A 17,935-nucleotide genomic window follows, 5' to 3' on the forward strand; every position below is an offset into this window, starting at 1 on the left:
GAAAGGAGAGAGATTTGAGACACACAAGGGAGAAGGTGGAAGTGGAGACTAGCGAGAGGTGGCCGCAAGCCAAGGAACACCCAGGGCAACCAGCAGCCGGAAGAAGCCAGAACGGACCTTCCCAGAGCTGCAGGAGGGAGCACAGCTCTGCCGACACTTTGATTTCACCTCCAGAGCTTACGGCCTCCAGAACAGTGAGAGAATGAATTTCTGTTGCCCTCAGCCACCCAGTTCGTGGTAATTTCTTGGAACAGTGCGTCAACCGTGGGTGCTTCCTGAGCCTTGTGTGGTGAAAAGTTCAGAGCCGTACCTTGTATACCCGGGGGTATGGAGGAAGGTCACGCAGGCTCTTGGTTTTGCGTCAGCGTGGTTGTTCCTTCCTAGGGCACACCAGTTCTCCCCGCTAATGTCCAGTAGGCAGCTGGGGGTCACCTCTTAGCACCAGCACGGCGCCTGACCAGAGGCCACAGGGGTGGGCGGGGGTGCAGAGCTGGCAGGTGCAGTGCCTTTTAGGACAAGTTATGCATTCACACTTGAGCATTTTATTTTATTTTATTTTATTATGTTTTTTTTTTTTTTTCTGAGACATAGTCTTGTTCTGTCACCCAGGCTGGAGTGCAGTGGCACTGTCTTGGCTCACTGCAACCTCTGCTTCTCGGGTTCAAGTGATTCTCCTGCCTCAGCCTCCTGAGTAGCTGGGATTACAGGCACATGCCACCAGGCCTGGCTAATTTTTGTATTTTTAGTAGAGATGGGGTTTCGTTGGCCAGGCTGGTCTTGAACTCATGACCTCAGGTGATCCACCTGCCTCGGCCTCCCAAAGTGCTGGGATTACAGATGTGATTCACCGCGCCTGGCCACGCTTGGGCATTTTAAAGTAGAGTGAGCTTTCTGAACATGAAGGGGTGATAGAGACTGTTGTGCCCAACTAAGCCAGATGACCATCTCCCCATGCACCCCTAGCCCCTTGGAGTCCACTTAGCTTATGTAGCTCATAATTATAGACAATGGTTTGCCAAGAAATTCCTTTGTATTTTTTTCAGCCTGTCTGTGCCAAGAGCCGTACAAATGAGCATTGGTCTTTTAATCATATTTTCATATTGGTCTTTTGAACAATTTTCATATTGTTTTTCTGTTGGGGGAAATTTAAGATGGGGAAGGATTTATCTAAATATAGACGATGTTGCTGGCAACCAACTAGAGCGGTAGGCGGGACGATAATAATAATCTATGTGTACAGAACATTCCGGAGGCAAAGCTGTAGGATGCCTGGCGGTGGGAAGCATTTACATAGAGCCTAACCATTTACAAAATGTTTTCATCAACATTTTCTTATCCAAGCTTAACAACCCAGTGAGATTTTCTGACACCAAATTCCATCAGCATCCAATTAGTTTTTTTTGTTTTTTTTTTTCCTTTGGAGGAGGAAAACCCTAAAAGCTGCTTTAGGCTACTGAGGTGGCTCAATCAGACCCACAGGTCCTGCCAACGTGGGGAGGGGTGAGAGATGGAATTTTCACTGCAGTGTGAAGTGAGCACATGTGTGATTCTCAGCTGGAGGTCACACTGTGTATATAGAACCTTCCCGGGCAGGGCTGTAGGGTGCCTGGTTATGGGATGCATCCCAAATAAGGTATTGAACTGAAACCCTCTGAGTTCGAATCTCCTGGTGAAACAGGAGATTTGGGGGTCTGAATGGTCCTCTCTTTCACCCACATCAAGGAGGACGTGGGAGAGCTCTGGCCTCTGATGACCCCTGTGTGTCTTCAGTTCTGCCCGCAGAGCTGAAGGTGGAGGAGGGTTTTCTTTTCCATGGTTAGCCTTGAGACAATTGCTTTAACTAAATGGATTGAGGCTGCTCGACTGTTTATTCTTCACCCAGTCGCGCCTTGTGATGTGGCCTCTGGTCTATACCCTGTTAGCGCGACACTCCTTCCTGGGGGTTAATTAAAAGGAGCAAGTCGAGCCTCCCTCCAGCTGTTTATGACCCGCAGCTGCACAGCCCGGGGATTCATTGCTGGACTTGCCAACCTAAGTCCTGATCCAGCAAAGGAAAGGGAGTGCCAAGCAGCTGCATCAGTCGGTGAAGTGAGGACTATATTTTGTGAAACAAACAAGCCAAAAAGAAATATGATTGGGTAGGCTATTTTTATTTCTCTGAGTGGGAAGCTGAAAGGCTTGGTGGCGCTCCTTTGTCACCCTAAATCTCATCAGATGCAGGCTGTGCTTTCTGCTACAGAAACTCACCGCCTAAGCCAGGCTGCTTCCCTGGACTTGATGTCCTCGCCTGGTGACACGAGGTACAGTGCTGTCTAAAGGTGCCAGTGTGGGGTGGAGGGGTGGTGAAAGCATCAGCCCCAAGGATGCTTCAGCTCAGTCCATGTGATGGGGGGATGTGTTATTTATTTATTTAATTAATGAATTTTTATTTATTTATTTATTTGAGACAGAGTTTCACTCTGTCACTCAGGCTGGAGTGCAGTGGCGCTGTCTCGGCTCACTGCAACCTCCACCTCCTGAGTTCAAGTGATTCTCATGCCTCAGCCTCCCGAGTATCTGGGATTACAAGTGCGCTACCACACTCAGCTAATTTTTTTGTATTTTTTAGTAGCGACGGGGTTTCACTTCACCATGTTGGCCAAGCTGGTCTCGAACTCCTGGCCTCAAGTGATTCACCTGCCTCGGCCTCCCAAAGTGCTGGGATGACAGGCGTGAGCCACTGAGCCCAGCCTATTTATTTATTTTTGAGACAGGGTCTCGTTCTGTCACCCAGGCTGAAGTACAGTAGCATGATCACAGCTCACTGCAACCTCCCTCTCCCGGGTCAAGTGAGCCTCCCAAGCAGCTGGGAATGCAGGCGCATGCCACCATGCCCAGCTAATTTTTGTATTTTTGTAAAGACAGGGTCTTGCCATGTTGTCCAAGCTGGTCTTGAATTCCTGGGCTCAAGGGATCTGCCCGCCTCGACTTCCCAAAGTGCTGGGTTGACAGACTGCCTAGCCTGAGATGTGTGAAATGCACTCAGAATAAAGGCCTCATCAAAAGTTCATTTAGTTCAACCCAACAGATATTTAATAGGGTTCTAGAAAATGCCAGGTGCTATTAAAATAGGAGAAAATTAGTGACGATGGTACCCAAGCAACTTACAGTTCAACAGAAGACACAGATCCCATTCTTCTACGGACAGTCTAGTTTTAGCCAACATGCCTTATGATGGAATTGTGAAGTGCCTGGGCCAATGGAAAGAGGCATCAGAAAAGCCTTCAGGGAGGAGCTACATTGGGCCGTTGTGGAACTGAATAGGCTGTGTTTCAACTGCTAGGTGTCTGTCCTATAGAGCAGGCTGGCACCTTGTAGGAAAATCTGCTTTTTTGTAGTGGATCTCTCTTTTTTTGAGACGGAGTTTCGCTTTTGTTGCCCAGGCTGGAGTGCAATGGCGCGGTCTTGGCTCACTGCAACCTCTGCCTCCCAGGTTCAAGCGATTCCCCAGCCTCAGCCTCCCAAGTAGCTGGGATGACAGGCACCCACCACCATGCCCAACTAATTTTTGTATTTTTAGTAGAGACGCAGTTTTACCATGTTGGCCAGGCTGGTCTCAAACTCCTGATCTCAGATGATCCACCCGCCTCGACCTCCCAAAGTGCTGGGATTACAGGCGTGAGCCACCACACCCAGCTGTAGTGGGTCTTTCTATACCCCAGTGCTCACTGTGTTCGGAGTAAATTAAGGTGCTGAATAAATGTTTGTTGAATCCACAAAGGAATGAATAAATAAATGAATAGAATGGAGATGAATATAAAATCATTCTGGACAAATGAAATTGGGGACAAGATTTACAGATGATCTTGAATGGTAGGCTTTGAAGTTTAAATTTAATTCTGTAGTCAATGTCCTTTTTGCACAAGGGAGCAAGTCTGTATTTTTGGGAGAGAATTCTGCTAGTAGTACGAAGGGTGTCCTGAAAGAAGGAAGACTCTTAGATAGATAAACCAACTAGTTAATAGGGACTTTGCCTCTCCAGATTGAAATGAAATATTTTGGAAATATTGAAGGTTGGATGATAACTTTTGCAGATCCAGCTTCTTGGCCTGAAGTTTTCCCAGGTCGGGAATGATGCACTGTGTTACCTCAAGGCCACTGGATTATTGCCAGGGCTCAATTAGGAAATCGTGCCTGTAGGGTAACCTACATTTTCTGTACTTTTCCAGGCTGGAAACTTTGCCAGATGGCCCATGTCAGGAGTATCAGTCATGCCTTGCAAGGCTGTCTTTAACTCTTTTACCACCAAATGCCAAAGTGGTCTCTTCCTTTATTAGGCCTTTATTCCGCATGGAATTTTTTTTTTTTTTTTTTTTTTTTTTGAGCCGGAGTCTGGCTCTGTCACCCAGGCTAGAGTGCAGTGGCGCGATCTCACTGCACCCTCCAACTCCTGGGTTCAAGCGATTGTCCTGCCTCAGCCTCCCAAGTAGCTGCGATTACAGGCATGCACCACCACACCCAGCTAATTTTTACATTTTTAGTGGAGACGGGGTTTCACCATGTTTTGGCCAGGCTGGTCTCAAACTCCTGACCTCAGGTGATCCACCCGCCTCTGCCTCCCAAAGTGCTGGGATTACAGGCGTGAGCCATTGCGCCTGGGCAAGTCTGCGTGCATTAAACACAACCCCCCAGCATGGGCTCTGACATGTCTCTGTAACTGACTGAAGTGAAGCACAAATGCCAGGGCGTGTAAGGCCACCAGAAAATAAGAAGTAAGTGCCCCTGGGTCTCTTGGCACAGCCTAGATAATTAGCTGGCCCTGACTCTCAGCATTGTTTAAAGGCATTATTGAGCATTATCTCTTGTTTCTTTTGCTGTGGTAGTGAAGGGGTTGGGCTCTGGAGGCTGAAATTTTAGTTTAAGGTTGTCACTTGCCTTCCACTGTCTTTCTTGGAGTGACACTCCCCTAAACTATACCCCAATCCTCCTTTTTTTTTTTCTTTTTTCTTTTTTTTGAGACAGAGTCTCACTCTCTCGCCCAGGCTGGAGTGCAGTGGCGCAATCGTGACTCACTGCAGCCTCAAACTCCTGAGCCCAAGTGATTCTCCCACTTGAGGATCAGCCTCCCGAGTAGCTGGGACCACAGGTGAGTGCCACTACCCCCAGCTAATTTTTATTTTTATTTTTTGTAGAGACAAGGTCTCACTATGTTCTCCAGGCTGTTCTGGAACTCCTGGGCTCAAGTGATCCTCCTGCCTCACCCTCCCAAAGTGTTGAGATTACAGGCATGAGCCACTGCACCTGGCTGCAGTCCTCTTATGCCACAGGTTCCCATGCCGCTTTTGTTATGGTAGAGAAGAGGTTGAGCTCTGGAGGCCGAAATTTCAGTGACTCCTAATATTTTGCTAAGAGCAATGGAGGAGATATGGCCTGAGGACCCAGCAATGGCCCCCCTACCTCAGGTTAATCCTGCCGGGGGGGGGGATGTGTCCTGCCACGATGCTTCTGCCCACCTGTCGGTGCCTGTGCAGGTGTGACCAGGCTGCTGACACTGCGTCCTGAGGTCAGCTCGAGGCGGCCAAGTGGAACGGCAGCTTCAGACTCAGGCTCCTAATGGGGGCTTGTCTGAGCAACTCACAGTGTCTTGCTATGGACTCTTGGGAATCCTGTGCTTCGGTCCCAAGGGCACCTGGTATGTGTAGCCTTTACGTGGCACCCATCAAGGCTTCCATTCACCAAATGAGAGGCGACAACAGACAGGTGAGGAGAACTCACTAATAAAGATGCTCTGTGCTGGCAGGGTGGCTCACCCCTGTAATCCCAGCACTTTGGGAGGCCGAGGCGGGTGGATCACATGAGGTCAGGAGTTCGAGATCAGCCTGGCCAAGATGGAGAAACCCCGTCTCTACTAAAAATACAAAAATTAGCTGGGCGTGGTGGCAAGCACCTGTAGTCTCAGCTACTCGGGAGGCTGAGGCAGGAGAATCACTAGAACCCAGGAGGTGGAGGCTGCAGTGAACCAAGATCGTGCCACTGTACTCCAGCCTGGGCAACAGAGTGAGACTCCATCTCAAAAAAAAAAAAAAAAGCTCTGGAAGCGAGGGGCACAGTCATGGTGTTTCAGAGTGCCCACTCTCGTAATTCGACTTTAAAGGGATCCTGTCTGAGGAAAACAGGAGGAGTGCTGCAAGACAAGGGCAGCAGCCTTCTCTTCTCTGCTGCAGCGCTGCGGTCCCACCAACCTGCCTTCACTGTTTGTTACCTGACGTCACTCACCCTGCCCGGTGTTGACTCCACCCTGTTCAGCCTGTGGATGACTATTAGCCCAGAGAACAGAGAAAGGAACAGTGCCACTTGAACACAACATGCAACACACAAACACTTTTTTTTTTTTTGGAGACATGGTCTCTCTCTGGCACCGAGGCTGTAGTGCAGTGTGCAGTGCTGCAATCATGGCTCACTGTAGCCTCAACCTCCTGGGTTCAAGTGATCCTACTGGCTCAGCCTCCCAAGTAGCTGGAACTATAGATGCGAGCCACCATGACCAGCTAAATTTTAAATTTTTTGTTGAGGCCGGGTGCGGTGGCTCATGCCTGTATTCCCAGCCCTTTGGGAGGGGGAGGCGGGTGATCACTTGAGGTCAGGAGTTCTAGACCACCCTGGCCAACATGGTGAAACCCCATCTCTACTTAAAACAAACAAACAAAAAATACAAAAATTAGGCAGGTGTGGTGGCGCATGCCTGTAATCCCAGCTACTGAGAAGCTGGGCAGGAGAATCGCTTGAACCCAGGAGGCGGATGTTGCAGTAAGCCGAGATTGTGCCACTGCACGCTAGCCTGGGTGACCGAGCAAAACTCTGTCTCAAAAATAAATTAAATAAATAAAATAAAATAATTTTTTTGTTGTTGTTGAGACAGGGTCTCACTGTGTTTCCCAGGTTGGTCTTGAACTCCTGAGCTCAAATAATCCTCCCACTTCAGCCTCGTAAAGTGCTGGGATGACAGGCGGTAGCCACTGTGTCCAGCTGCAAATAATTCTTATGTTCTGTTTTTGTTTTTTGTAAAAAGATTGTGTCCTTTCACATTGGCTTGAGTATTTACACTCATTGTCCTGGCTTCCATTCTCTCCTCAACCCACCGCTGCCTGTCTTCTGTCCCTGAAGCCTGGTGAATTCATGTCTAGCAAGGACACCAGTGGCCCTCTTATTACCGAAGCCCAGGAGCTGTCTTATTTCTCGTTCTGTTACCCATCTTTTGGCTCTATTGACCCCATACCACTTGACACTGTTGGGGAGCAGGGCATCACTTCTCTCTCCTGGTTCTCCTTCCACCTCTCTGCTCATCAGCATCCTTCCCTGGTTCTTGTTCACATCCTGACTCTTAATAGTTGGAGTTCTTTAGAATTCTGCTCTTGGTTTTCTTTGCATCTGAGTGATACCATACTCCCACCAGTAACTTCATTCAGCCTTGGATAAGTTCCTGCCTAGTCAACTGTTTCTGCTCTGTGAGGCCTTCCTCAACTCCCCAGAGACTGGCTCCATAGCACTGTCCCTATTTCTCATTTCTAGCACTTATCACACTGTGTATAGATTTGTTTTATTCTGTAATTCTTTCTTTCTCTCTTTGTCTTTCTCTCTTTGTCTTCCTTCCTTCCTTTCTTTCGAGACAGTGTTGCTCTGTCTCTCAGGCTCTCTCTCAGGCTGGAGTGCAGTGGCACAATCAGGGCTCACTGCACCCTCGACCTCCTGGGTTCAAGCGATCCTCCTGCCTCAGCCTCCCGAGTAACAAGGACTACAGGCATGTACCACCATGCCTGGCTAATTTTTTTTAAATTATTGTTTGTAGAGATAGGGGTCTTGCTGTGTTGTCCAGGCTGGTCTGGAACTCCTGGGCTCAAGCAATCCTTCCAACTTGGCTTCCCAAAGATTGCAGGCATAAGCTATGTACCTGGCGCCTCTCTCTCTCTCTCTCTCTTTCCTTCTTTCCTTCCTTCCTTCTCTTTCTTTTTTATTTTTTTGAGACAGAGTTTCGCTCTGTCACCCAGGCTGGAGTGCAGTGGCGCTATCTTGGCTCACTGCAAGGTCCGTCTCCCAGGTTCATGCCATTCTCCTGCCTCAGCCTCCTGAGTAGCTGGGACTATAGGCGCCAGCCACCACACCTGGCTAATTTTTCTTTTGTATTTTTAGTAGAGACGGGTTTCATATGTTAGCCAGGATGGTTTCGATCTCCTGACCTTGTGACCTGCCCGCCTCGGCCTCCCAAAGTGTTGAGATTACAGGCGTGAGCCACTGCGCCTGGCCCCTTCTCTTTCTTTCTTTCTCTTTTGCTTTCTTTTCTTTTCTTTCTTTTCTTTCTTTCTTTTCTCTTTCCTTCCTTCCTCTTTCCTTTCTTTCTCTTTTTGTCTCTCTCTTCCTTTCTTTCTCTCATCCTCACCCTGCCCTGCCCTCCCTCTCCCCTTCCCTCCCTTCCTTCCTTTCTCTTTTTTCTTTCTTTCTCTTTCCTTCCTCCTTCTTTCTTTCTTTTGAAATTTTTCAAACACACATTACCACTACATTTTAATAGTTTGATTATATCCTTGATGAGAGAGACTGTTAGTCGCCACCAATATTATACATCCTTTGCTTCTTTCTTAGCAACAGAACTCACCGTTTGTAGCTGGGTGTGTGGTCACTTGGCACAGGCTACATTTCCCAGCCTTCTTTGCTCTTGGGTGTGCCCATGTGATTAAGTTCTGGCCAATGTGAAGTATGTATGTTTGCTTATGGGTGTGCACGCATGTGTGTGCACGTGTTTGTACATGCATATCATTTCCAAGGAAGCGTCGTTCGGGGAGCAGGTTTGCTCTTCTTCACCCTTTCCTCCGACTTGCTGGCTGGAGCGGGAAGACACACTGTGGTAATGGCAAAGTAGCAACACAGAAGGGGCCCGTGTTAGGCCATTCTCGAATTGCTATAAAGAAATACTTGAGACTGGGTAATTTATAAAGAAAAAAAGTTTAATTGGCATTCTTAAGAGAAAGCAATAATTTCTTTTTCTTTCTCTTTTTTTTTTGAGACAGAGTTTCGCTCTTGTTGCCCAGGCTGGAGTGCAATGGTGCGGTCTCGGCTCACCGCAACCTCCGCCTCCCAGGTTCAAGCAATTCTCCTGCCTCAGCCTCCAGAGTAGCTGGGATTATAGGCATGTGCCACCATGCCTGGTTAATTTTGTATTTTTAGTAGAGATGGGGTTTCTCCATATTGGTCAGGTTGGTCTTAAACTCCCAACCTCAGGGGATCCACCTGCCTTGGCCTCCCAAAGTGCTGGGATTACAAGCGTGAGCCACCACGCTCAGCCACAAGAAAGCAGTAATTTCTTAGTATCATTATATGTTCGAATAGTGCTTAAGAGGTTCCCCAGGCTGTTCAGGAAGCATGGCGCTGGCATCTGCTTAGCTTCTGGTGAAGCCTCAGGGAGCTTTTAGTCTTGGTGGAAGGAGAGAAGGGGGAACAGGCAGGTCACATGGCGAAAGCAGGCGGAAGCTCCAGAGAGTAGGGGGAGGTGCCACCCATTTTTAAGTGAGAAGATCTCATGTGAACTTAGAGAGAGCTCACTTATGGCCAAGGGGATGGCCCAAGCCATTCATGAGGGATCTGATGACCCAAACGCCTCCCACCAGGCCAGACCTCCAACACTGTGGATTACAATTCGACATGAGATTTGAGTTCAGACTATCTCAGGGCCTACATTCCTGATCATGAGGAATAAGACCACCTGCATCCACACAGCTTAGCCATCAGGACTGAGACCTAAGATCTCTGTGTCAACATGACTTACTATTTGATCCAGGAGATTCTTGTTCAGGAATATTAGACTGTAAACCAATACGTGCTTTCACTGTTTGCCTCAACAAATTCCTGAAAAAGCATTTATTGTAACAAAAGATTGCTTATCTTTACATATAACCCCCTTCTCTGGATAACAGTATAACCACCCAAGGGGTTCACCTTCCCTGCTGCCTAGAGAGAGCTGATTCATCAGGACAGGAGGATTGCAATAGAGTCATTCACACAGAGCTGGCTGTGCAGGAGATTGGAGTTTTATTATTACTCAAATCAGTCTCCCTGAACATTCAGGGAGCAGAGTTTTTAAAGACAACTTGGTGGGTCGGGGGAGGCCAGTGAGCCAGGAGTGCTGATTGGTCAGGGATGAAATCATAGGGAGTCGGAGCTGTCTTCTTGTGCTGAGTCAGTTCCTGGGTGGGGGCCACAAGATCAGATGAGCCTGTTTGTTGATCTGGGTGGTGCCAGCTGAGCCATCAAGGGGAGGAGCGGCAAAATGTCTCAAGCACTGATCTTAGGAGCAGTTTAGGGAGGGTCAGAATCTTGTAGCCTCCAGCTGCATGACTCCTAAACCATAATTTCTAATTTGTGGCTAATGTTAGTCCTACAAAGGCAATCTAGTCCCCAGGCAAGTAGGAGGTTGGTGGGCAGGGTGCTGTGGTTCACTCCTGTAATACCACCACTCTGGGAGGCTGAGGCAGGCAGATCACAAGGTCAGGAGTTTGAGACCGGCCTGACCAACATGGTGAAAGCCCGTCTGTACTAAAAATAAAAAATTAGCTGGGCACTCGCCTGTAATCCCAGCTACTCGAGAGGCTGAGGCAGGAGGGCAGGAGAATCACTTGAACCCAGGAGGTGGAGGTTGCAGTGAGCCAAGATTGTGCCACTGCACTCCAGCCTGGGCAACAGAGTAAGACTCCATCTCAAAACAAACAAACAAACAAAAAAAACAAAAAAAACCTAAGGAAAAAAATAGCAAAAATTAGCCAGGCGTGGTGGCATGTGCCTGTAGTCACAGCTACTCAGAAGGCTGAGGTGGGAGGTTCACTTGAGGCCAGGTGATGATGCTGCAGACGGCTATGATTATGCCACTGCCCTCAAGCCTGGGGAACAGAGTGAGACTGTTTCAAAAAAAAAAAAAGGAAATAAAGTTTTTTGTGATTGGTTGATATCTGAAGTCTGTTTTTTCTTCAAAATGTTTAACTGAAGTATAATATACATATAAAAGCTTGCAAATCATAAATGAATGTATGGCTCAACAAATTTCCCAATCTCTTTTAATCTATAGATTGACCATTCCCCTCTTTTTTTCCTTTGGAATTTGATAAAGAATATATTTGTCTTGTACCATTTCCCACAGTCTGTACTTTGCCAATTGTTTTTCATGGTGTCATTTAGCATGTTCCTCTATTCTGTATTTCCTGTAAACTGGTGGTTACATCTAGAAGTTCAGCAGGTCAGGTGAATTTTTTTTTTTTTTTTTTTTTTTTTTTTTGACACGGAGTCTTGCTCTGTTACAGCCCAGGCTGGAGTGCAGGGCAGGTGGCGTGATCTTGGCTCACTGCAACCTCTGCCTCCCAGGTTCAAGTGATTCTCCTGCCTCAGCCTCCCAAGTAGCTGGGATTACAGGCATCTGGCACCACACCCGGCAACTTTTTGTATTTTTAGTGGAGACGAGGTCTCACCGTGTTGACCAGGATGGTCTCAAACTCCTGACCTCAGGTGATCCACCCACCTAGGCCTCCCAAAGTGTTGGGATTACAGGCGTGAGCCACCGCAACTGGCGTTAAAGCGTCTTTTGAAGGTGGATGTGATTTCTTTTTTTTTTTGGGGGGACGGAGTCTCGCTCTGTCGCCCAGGCTGGGGTGCAGTGGCGCGATCTCGGCTCACTGCAAGCTCTGCCTCCAGGGTTGACGCCATTCTCCTGCCTCAGACTCCCAAGTAGCTGGGACTACAGGCGCCCGCCACCACGCCCGGCTAATCTGTTGTATTTTTAGTAGAGACAGGGGTTTCACCGTGTTAGCCAGGATGGTCTCGATCTCCTGACCTCGTGATCCGCCCACCTCGGCCTCCCAAAGTGCTGAGATTACAGGCGTGAGCCACCGCGCCCGGCCAGTGGATGTGATTTCTACAAACAAGCAAAAGCCAGTCAGACTGAATGTAGTGAATAATGTAGGTGACCCAGCTGGAAGATGATGGTTTGACGTGGAACACAAGGGGTGATGAGGCCATGAATGATTTGCTTGTGTGTCTGGTAAACTGGCTTTGATGGAAATTCCTAAACAGGTCCAAAAACGTTCTGTCCAACGGCAGCATGAAATGTACAGCCACTCAGGGTGACTAATGTGAACGGAACAACAGTGACTTTGACACTGAAATTGCATGTTGGTTATAAAACCAGCTTTGCTGTGTGGGTGGGCATGCGAGGTGCCCCTTTCTAGTCATGAGCTCCTCTTAAGGACCCCAAAATGTCTCAGTGGTACCGGATTGAAAATTGGGGCTGGACGGTGCTCTCCTGCTGAAATTCGGGAGCTACTTAGCAGCCCCACCTTGGCCCCCTCGTTCCCGAGGGGCAGACCCTGGGCGCGTGTCTCAGTTTCAAGCCCGCGGCCCGACACTAGAGCCGTCTGGATGTGTTGACAAGGATGCCGCTGGGCTCCACCCGGGCTCACCCGGGCCCTCCCGAGCCCTGGGCCGCGCAGCACCGGCGTCCGTCTCCTCCCCATTACTCGGCGAGAATGCGGTCGGGGCACTGGCGCGAGCAGGCTGGTGCTCCTGAACAGTCAACAAGAAACGAGGAAGCACGGGGGCAGCCGCCAGGGCGACGAGAGGCAGGCCTCAGAGCAGCAGCCATACGGGACGGCCCCGGTGGTTTTGACCTCCCGCAGACTTCCCTTTTCCCGCTCAGCCGAACCCCTCCCCTGCACGCCGGCAGCCCCTTGGGGCTTCACTCCGCCTCCGCCTGCTACTCGCGAAGCCCCGCCCGGCCCCGCCCCCAACAAGTGACGCAAAACTGGGAGGGGCCACGAGGACCCCGGGCACATCCAGCCGTGCGACAGGGCCGGCGCCTTCTCCGAGCTCCTCCCACGCCCGCGGGTCGGAGCTCGCGCCTGCGCAGTTCGGGCCCCGGGTGTCCTCCCCCCTCCCCTTTCTTAGCAACCATCGCCCGCTCCCGCCCCCGCTCCCTCGGCCGCGGCCGCGCACGCGCGCCCCGCCCCGCCCACCCCGTCACCCGTAACAACCACAAGTGCCCTCGCCGCGCCCCTTCCCCCTCCCGCCTCCCCGGCCCCCTCCCCGGAACCGGCGGTCGAGCTACGGCCGCGGAGCAGCGGAATCGAGACTGCCCCGCGGAGCCGCCGGTATGAGCGCCCCTCGCCACCCCGCGTCCCAGGCCCGGCCTTTCTGACAAGAGGTAGGCGCGTCGTCGCGGCGGGTCCGAGTGCGCCCCCGCCCCGGTCCCGGTCTCCGTGGAGTCCGGCGCCTCTCGGGCGGGCCCCCCGGAACTCCCGGCCGCCCGCCTGCTGAGCCTGTCCCTCCCCAGCCCCGGCTGCCATCGGCCCGGCACCCGAAACGGGCCGTGCCCCCGCCCCCCTGGTCGCCCCTCGTCGCCCCTAGCCCCCGCCCCCACCCCCACCTCGCCAGGCTTCCAGCTCCCGGGAGCCGCTTTTTGCTGAGAGCGGAGTTTCGGGTCCGGAGCCAGTGCCCGCCCCTCTCTCCCGTCGGCCGGGGCTTTGGCCCCGTGAGGCTCAGCCGCGCGGGACCCCTGCTGAGCAGCCCCGGGCGCCGGCCGCCCCTCGAGCCTGCTCGGGATGCGTTCAGTGGGTCTGGCCTTTGGCTCCTGTTTAAACAGCGATTGTCATGCAATGGAGGCCGTCCGGCTCCTGGATGCCACTTGGTCGTTGTCACTCCGGATGCCCGCGTAGGGCGTTTATCTGGACCAGAGCATCGGCAGCTGAGACCTGGCTGTGGTTCACAAGCTCGTGAATTAGCAGGTTCTTAAGTGAGTGTAGCCAGTTCTGCCAGGCGGTGGAATCCTGAATGGATGTTACCGTTTCTTAAACGAGCGTTACGCTTTTTTGCTTCTTCTCCCCACTCTTGTTTGTACCCGGTTATCGTCCTCATATCTGGGAGAGTACCCTAAAATTAATATTCCCAATTCAATTTTTAAAAGATGATTGGATTCCCACTGTGCACCAACACTGTAAGGTTTGCAAAAGAAAAAGAACGTGGTCCCAGCACATCAGGATGTGTCAGTCGCATAATCAAGATGAATATTAGAAAAGCTTCAAGTTGAGTTTGGAGAACTTGGGAGTTTGGCTCTCATTCTCATGGTTTTAGAGGTGGAAGTCTTTCAAGATCATCTCCCCGAAAACCTCATTTTACAGAGATGAAACTGAGTCCTAGGGAAGTCAAATGGCTTACTCGTGGTCACCCAGAGTCATTCCTTAGCCGTTTTCACACTGTCAGATGGCGATGTTTTCCACCATGACCTCTCCTCTGAGAGGTACGCCAGACATACCAGAGAAAGTTCCAAACCTGTTTAAACCCAGTAGTATAGATGGGAATTTTATACCAGGCGCCGTGGCTCATGACTATAATTCTAGCACTTTGGGAGGCTGAAGTGGGCAGATCCCTTGAGCCCAGGAGTATGAGACCAGCCTGGGCAACATGGGGAAACCGTCTACAAAAAAGATATATGGTGGTGCGTGCCTGTGGTCCCAGCTACTTGGGAGGCTGAGGCAGGAGGATCACTTGAGCTTAGAAGGTGGAGGCTGCAGTGAGTGGAGATTGTGCCACTGTGTTCCAGCTTGGGCAACAGAGAGACACCCTGTCTCAAAAAAAAAAAAAAAAAAAAAAAAAGGAATCTTGGAAGTTTCTGAAATAAAATACATCTTGGTAATTTGTCTCTCTTTTTTTTTTTAACAGCTAGACTTTGGGCTCCTTGAGGATATTCAGTTTTGTATGTTTGAATATCCTCTCACCATGTTCAGCATAAAGTACCATTCTTAATGATTATCCTCAACAAGACAGGTAGGCTCATTCGATTTTTCTTTCTCACTTTAAATAGGGGAGACAGAGGACTGGCAAGTCCAGGTGTGTTTTTAGAGCAATCCGTGTAGGCTGGCGCTAGAGAATGATTATGCACCCCTAAGGAGGGCTCCTTGACTGTGAATTAGGTGTGAACATTTAACCGATTACTTACAGATATTAGCTATCTGAGGCTAGAGATTTCAGTGGAGCCTGTTTAGCCAGAATACTTGGCATCTCTGCCACTCGAAGACAGGTCGCCAAAGCTGTAGTGTACACAGTTAGAAAATAGGAATTGACACGTTTCCTTTGAAGCTAGCTTTTGAGGAGTATTCCATAGTTTGAGATACAGTAGTATTTTTTTCCAGTTTTATTTTTGTTTTCCCAGAGCTAATATCTTAACACGAGATCATTTTTATTTGGCTTTTAGTAGAAGTTGTTTAAGAGAAAATGATCCAAGCATTAATTATATTGGTTATTAGAATAATAGAATCATAACAGTTCATTGCTGGAAAGGACTCAGGTCAGGTCATGTAATGAATGCAGAGTCCCAGTAAGCCGATGAGAGGATTGGACCCCTCTCACACCAGTACTGTTTGCCTCATTGCACTGGGGCTTTGTCTGCTTTTTCTTATCGTTTAATTACCTCCCCCTGCCCTCATGTATTTAAATATCATCTTTTCATTTTTGTGTGCATAGAATTATGACCTATTGTGGTCTCTTTCTGTCGTTAGAGTGTGGTATGATGTGTCAGTGCAGACTTACTAATAATTTGTTTCTGCATTGTGGTTATTTATCACATATATTTATGTTTTGCAGGTGTGAGAGGGTTGCTGTTGTATTGCAATCATGGTGCAGAAATACCAGTCCCCAGTGAGGGTGTACAAATACCCCTTTGAATTAATTATGGCTGTAAGTACTTGACATTTCAATTTACTCTTTGGCTTCTTATTTATAAAGTACAGTGTTAGAATTTGATGATCTATAGATTTATTGTTCGTCTTCATGGCATCACTTGAACTTATTCTGTTTTTATGCTTATGAACCGTATCTAGAGTGTGTAAAATGTTTTTAAAATACAAGCCTCTGAAAATAAAAATCTGCTTATTAAAAAAAATGCACCTCAGGGTAATGTATGAATTGAAGTTAATTCTCCCTTTGAACACACAGAAGTGGGATTCTAAGCACTTCTTCCTCGGGGTTGTGCTCTTTTTTTCCTTCGTTAGAGTAGCAAAGGGACATGGAGTGTGGTCTTTGCTGCTCGTGTGGAAGAGTGCTCTGCCTATGGGTGAATTCACTTTAGGTGGTGTTAGAACTGAGCACTGTGCGATGGAGTTTTACTCACGATTCAAATGACTCTGTTGAATGAGTTTTTCCGTTATTTACCTGAAGAATTTGGCTGAAAATAAGCATTTTACTAGATGCAAAGCAAACCTTTTCCAGTCATTTTTAGATTACCGTAGGGTATTTCTTCTTTTCCTTTCTCTTTTGTGTTATTATTAAGATATAACATACATACCAGAAAATATAATACAGACAGGAGAATGTGTCTTTCATGAGCACACACCTGATGAAAATGTGTGTCACACTCAGCACACCTGGGATACTGGCACCAAGGTCAGGAACCAGAACATAGGCGACCCAGGAAGAAGTCTGCCCTGGTTCAAGTGAGCCACTGTTTTGACTCCTAATACACAGAGGACTGTTACCTGTTTCTGTTCCTTCTATAAATAGAAACGCAGGTGTTTTAGCAGCTGGCTGCTTCTGCTTAGCGTATGTTTGTGGGATTTATGTAGATCAATAGTTTTGAAAAAACAAGAAGTCCTCTTACGGGAAGAATTTACATGAGAGGGTTTGTTTTAAAATTTATTTTATTTATTTTTTTGAGACAGCGTCTCACTCTGTCACTCAGGCTGGATTGTAGTGGCGCGATCTCAGCTCACTGCAACCTCCCTCTCCTGGGTTCAAGCGATTCTTCTGCCTCAGCCTCCCAAATAGCTGGGATTACAGACCTGCACTACCATGCCCGCTAATTTTTGTATTTTTAGTAGAGACGGGGTTTCTCTATGTTGGCCAGGCTGGTCTCGAACTCCTTACCTCAGGTGATCCACCCGCCTTGGTCTCCCAGAGTGCTGGGATTACAGGCGTGAGCCACCTCTCCTGGTCTATTTTTATTTTTATTTTTTGAGACAGAGTTTTGTTCTCGTCCAGGCTGGAGTGCAGTGACGCGATCTTGGCTTACTGCAGCCTCTGCCTCCTGAGTTCAAGCGATTCTGCATCAGCCTCCCGAATAGCTGGGATTACAGGTGCCTGCCCCCGCACCTGGCTAATTTGTGTGTGTGTGTATGTGTGTGTGTGTGTGTGTGTGTATATATATATACACATATATATTTGTTTTGTTTTGTTTTTTAGTAGAGATGGGGTTTCTCCATGTTGGCCAGGCTGGTCTTGAACTTCTGCCCTCAGGTGATCCTCCTGCCTTGGCCTTCCAAAGTGCTGGGATTACAGGTGTGAGCCACTGTACTTGAGATATAATTTACATTCAGTGAAATGGTCACGTGTCAGGTGTACAGTTTGATCAGTTTTAACAAAAGAATCCCTCACACCTTTGTGAAAACACAGGACATTTGAATCCATCCCCCTGGTGAAGGTTCTGTGGTGCGCCTTCCCTTTCAGGTGTGAGGTTTTGGTGTGTGTGTGTGGGTCAGAAGCTCTGTGTGTTAAGATGTTCTGTGTGTTAAGAAGTTACGTGTGTTAAGATGTAGTTACACGTCTTAAATATGTGTAGCTAGGGCTGTTAACAGTATTTTATGTTGTTGACTTACCATGTTTGCCATTTGCATGTTATCTGTGCTGTTTTGGCTTTTGGTTGTATGAGGCAAAGACCCCCTCCAGCCAGCTTGGGAAGGACTTTGGTGAGTGGGAACATGTATAGTGTGATAGGAATCACACAGGAATCCGGGAATTCGAGCTGGGATGGGCTGAGCTCCAGAGCCTGGGAGTGGAGGGAGGTTCCTGGCTGCTCTGGGGGCCTCAGCCACAGTTTTTCTCTAGGATTTTGCCCTGTGGGACTGTGCCTGGCTCCATGTGCTGGAGCCTTCTACCCCGC

General features: G+C 48.8%; 1 protein-coding gene across 4 annotated transcripts in view; it reads left to right on the forward strand.

Annotated features, from left to right (window-relative positions):
* The first annotated feature begins 12,534 nt into the window (after positions 1 to 12,534).
* The window catches only part of SEC14L1 (SEC14 like lipid binding 1), a 75,777-nt gene continuing 70,376 nt past the window's right edge, over positions 12,535 to 17,935 (forward strand). For 2 of the 4 annotated variants that reach the window (XM_034942968.3, XM_063599432.1), the window contains exons 1-3: positions 12,535 to 13,210; positions 14,725 to 14,829; positions 15,646 to 15,738. In XM_034942968.3, the coding sequence (XP_034798859.1) occupies positions 15,676 to 15,738 (63 nt within the window). In that variant the 5' untranslated portion in view covers positions 12,535 to 13,210; positions 14,725 to 14,829; positions 15,646 to 15,675. The remainder of the gene's footprint in view (positions 13,211 to 14,724; positions 14,830 to 15,645; positions 15,739 to 17,935) is intronic. The other 2 variants (XM_063599434.1, XM_063599433.1) reach the window with 2 other exon arrangements.

The sequence above is a fragment of the Pan paniscus genome, chromosome 19 (assembly GCF_029289425.2).
Source record: "Pan paniscus chromosome 19, NHGRI_mPanPan1-v2.0_pri, whole genome shotgun sequence".
Classification (NCBI taxonomy): Eukaryota; Metazoa; Chordata; class Mammalia; order Primates; family Hominidae; genus Pan; species Pan paniscus.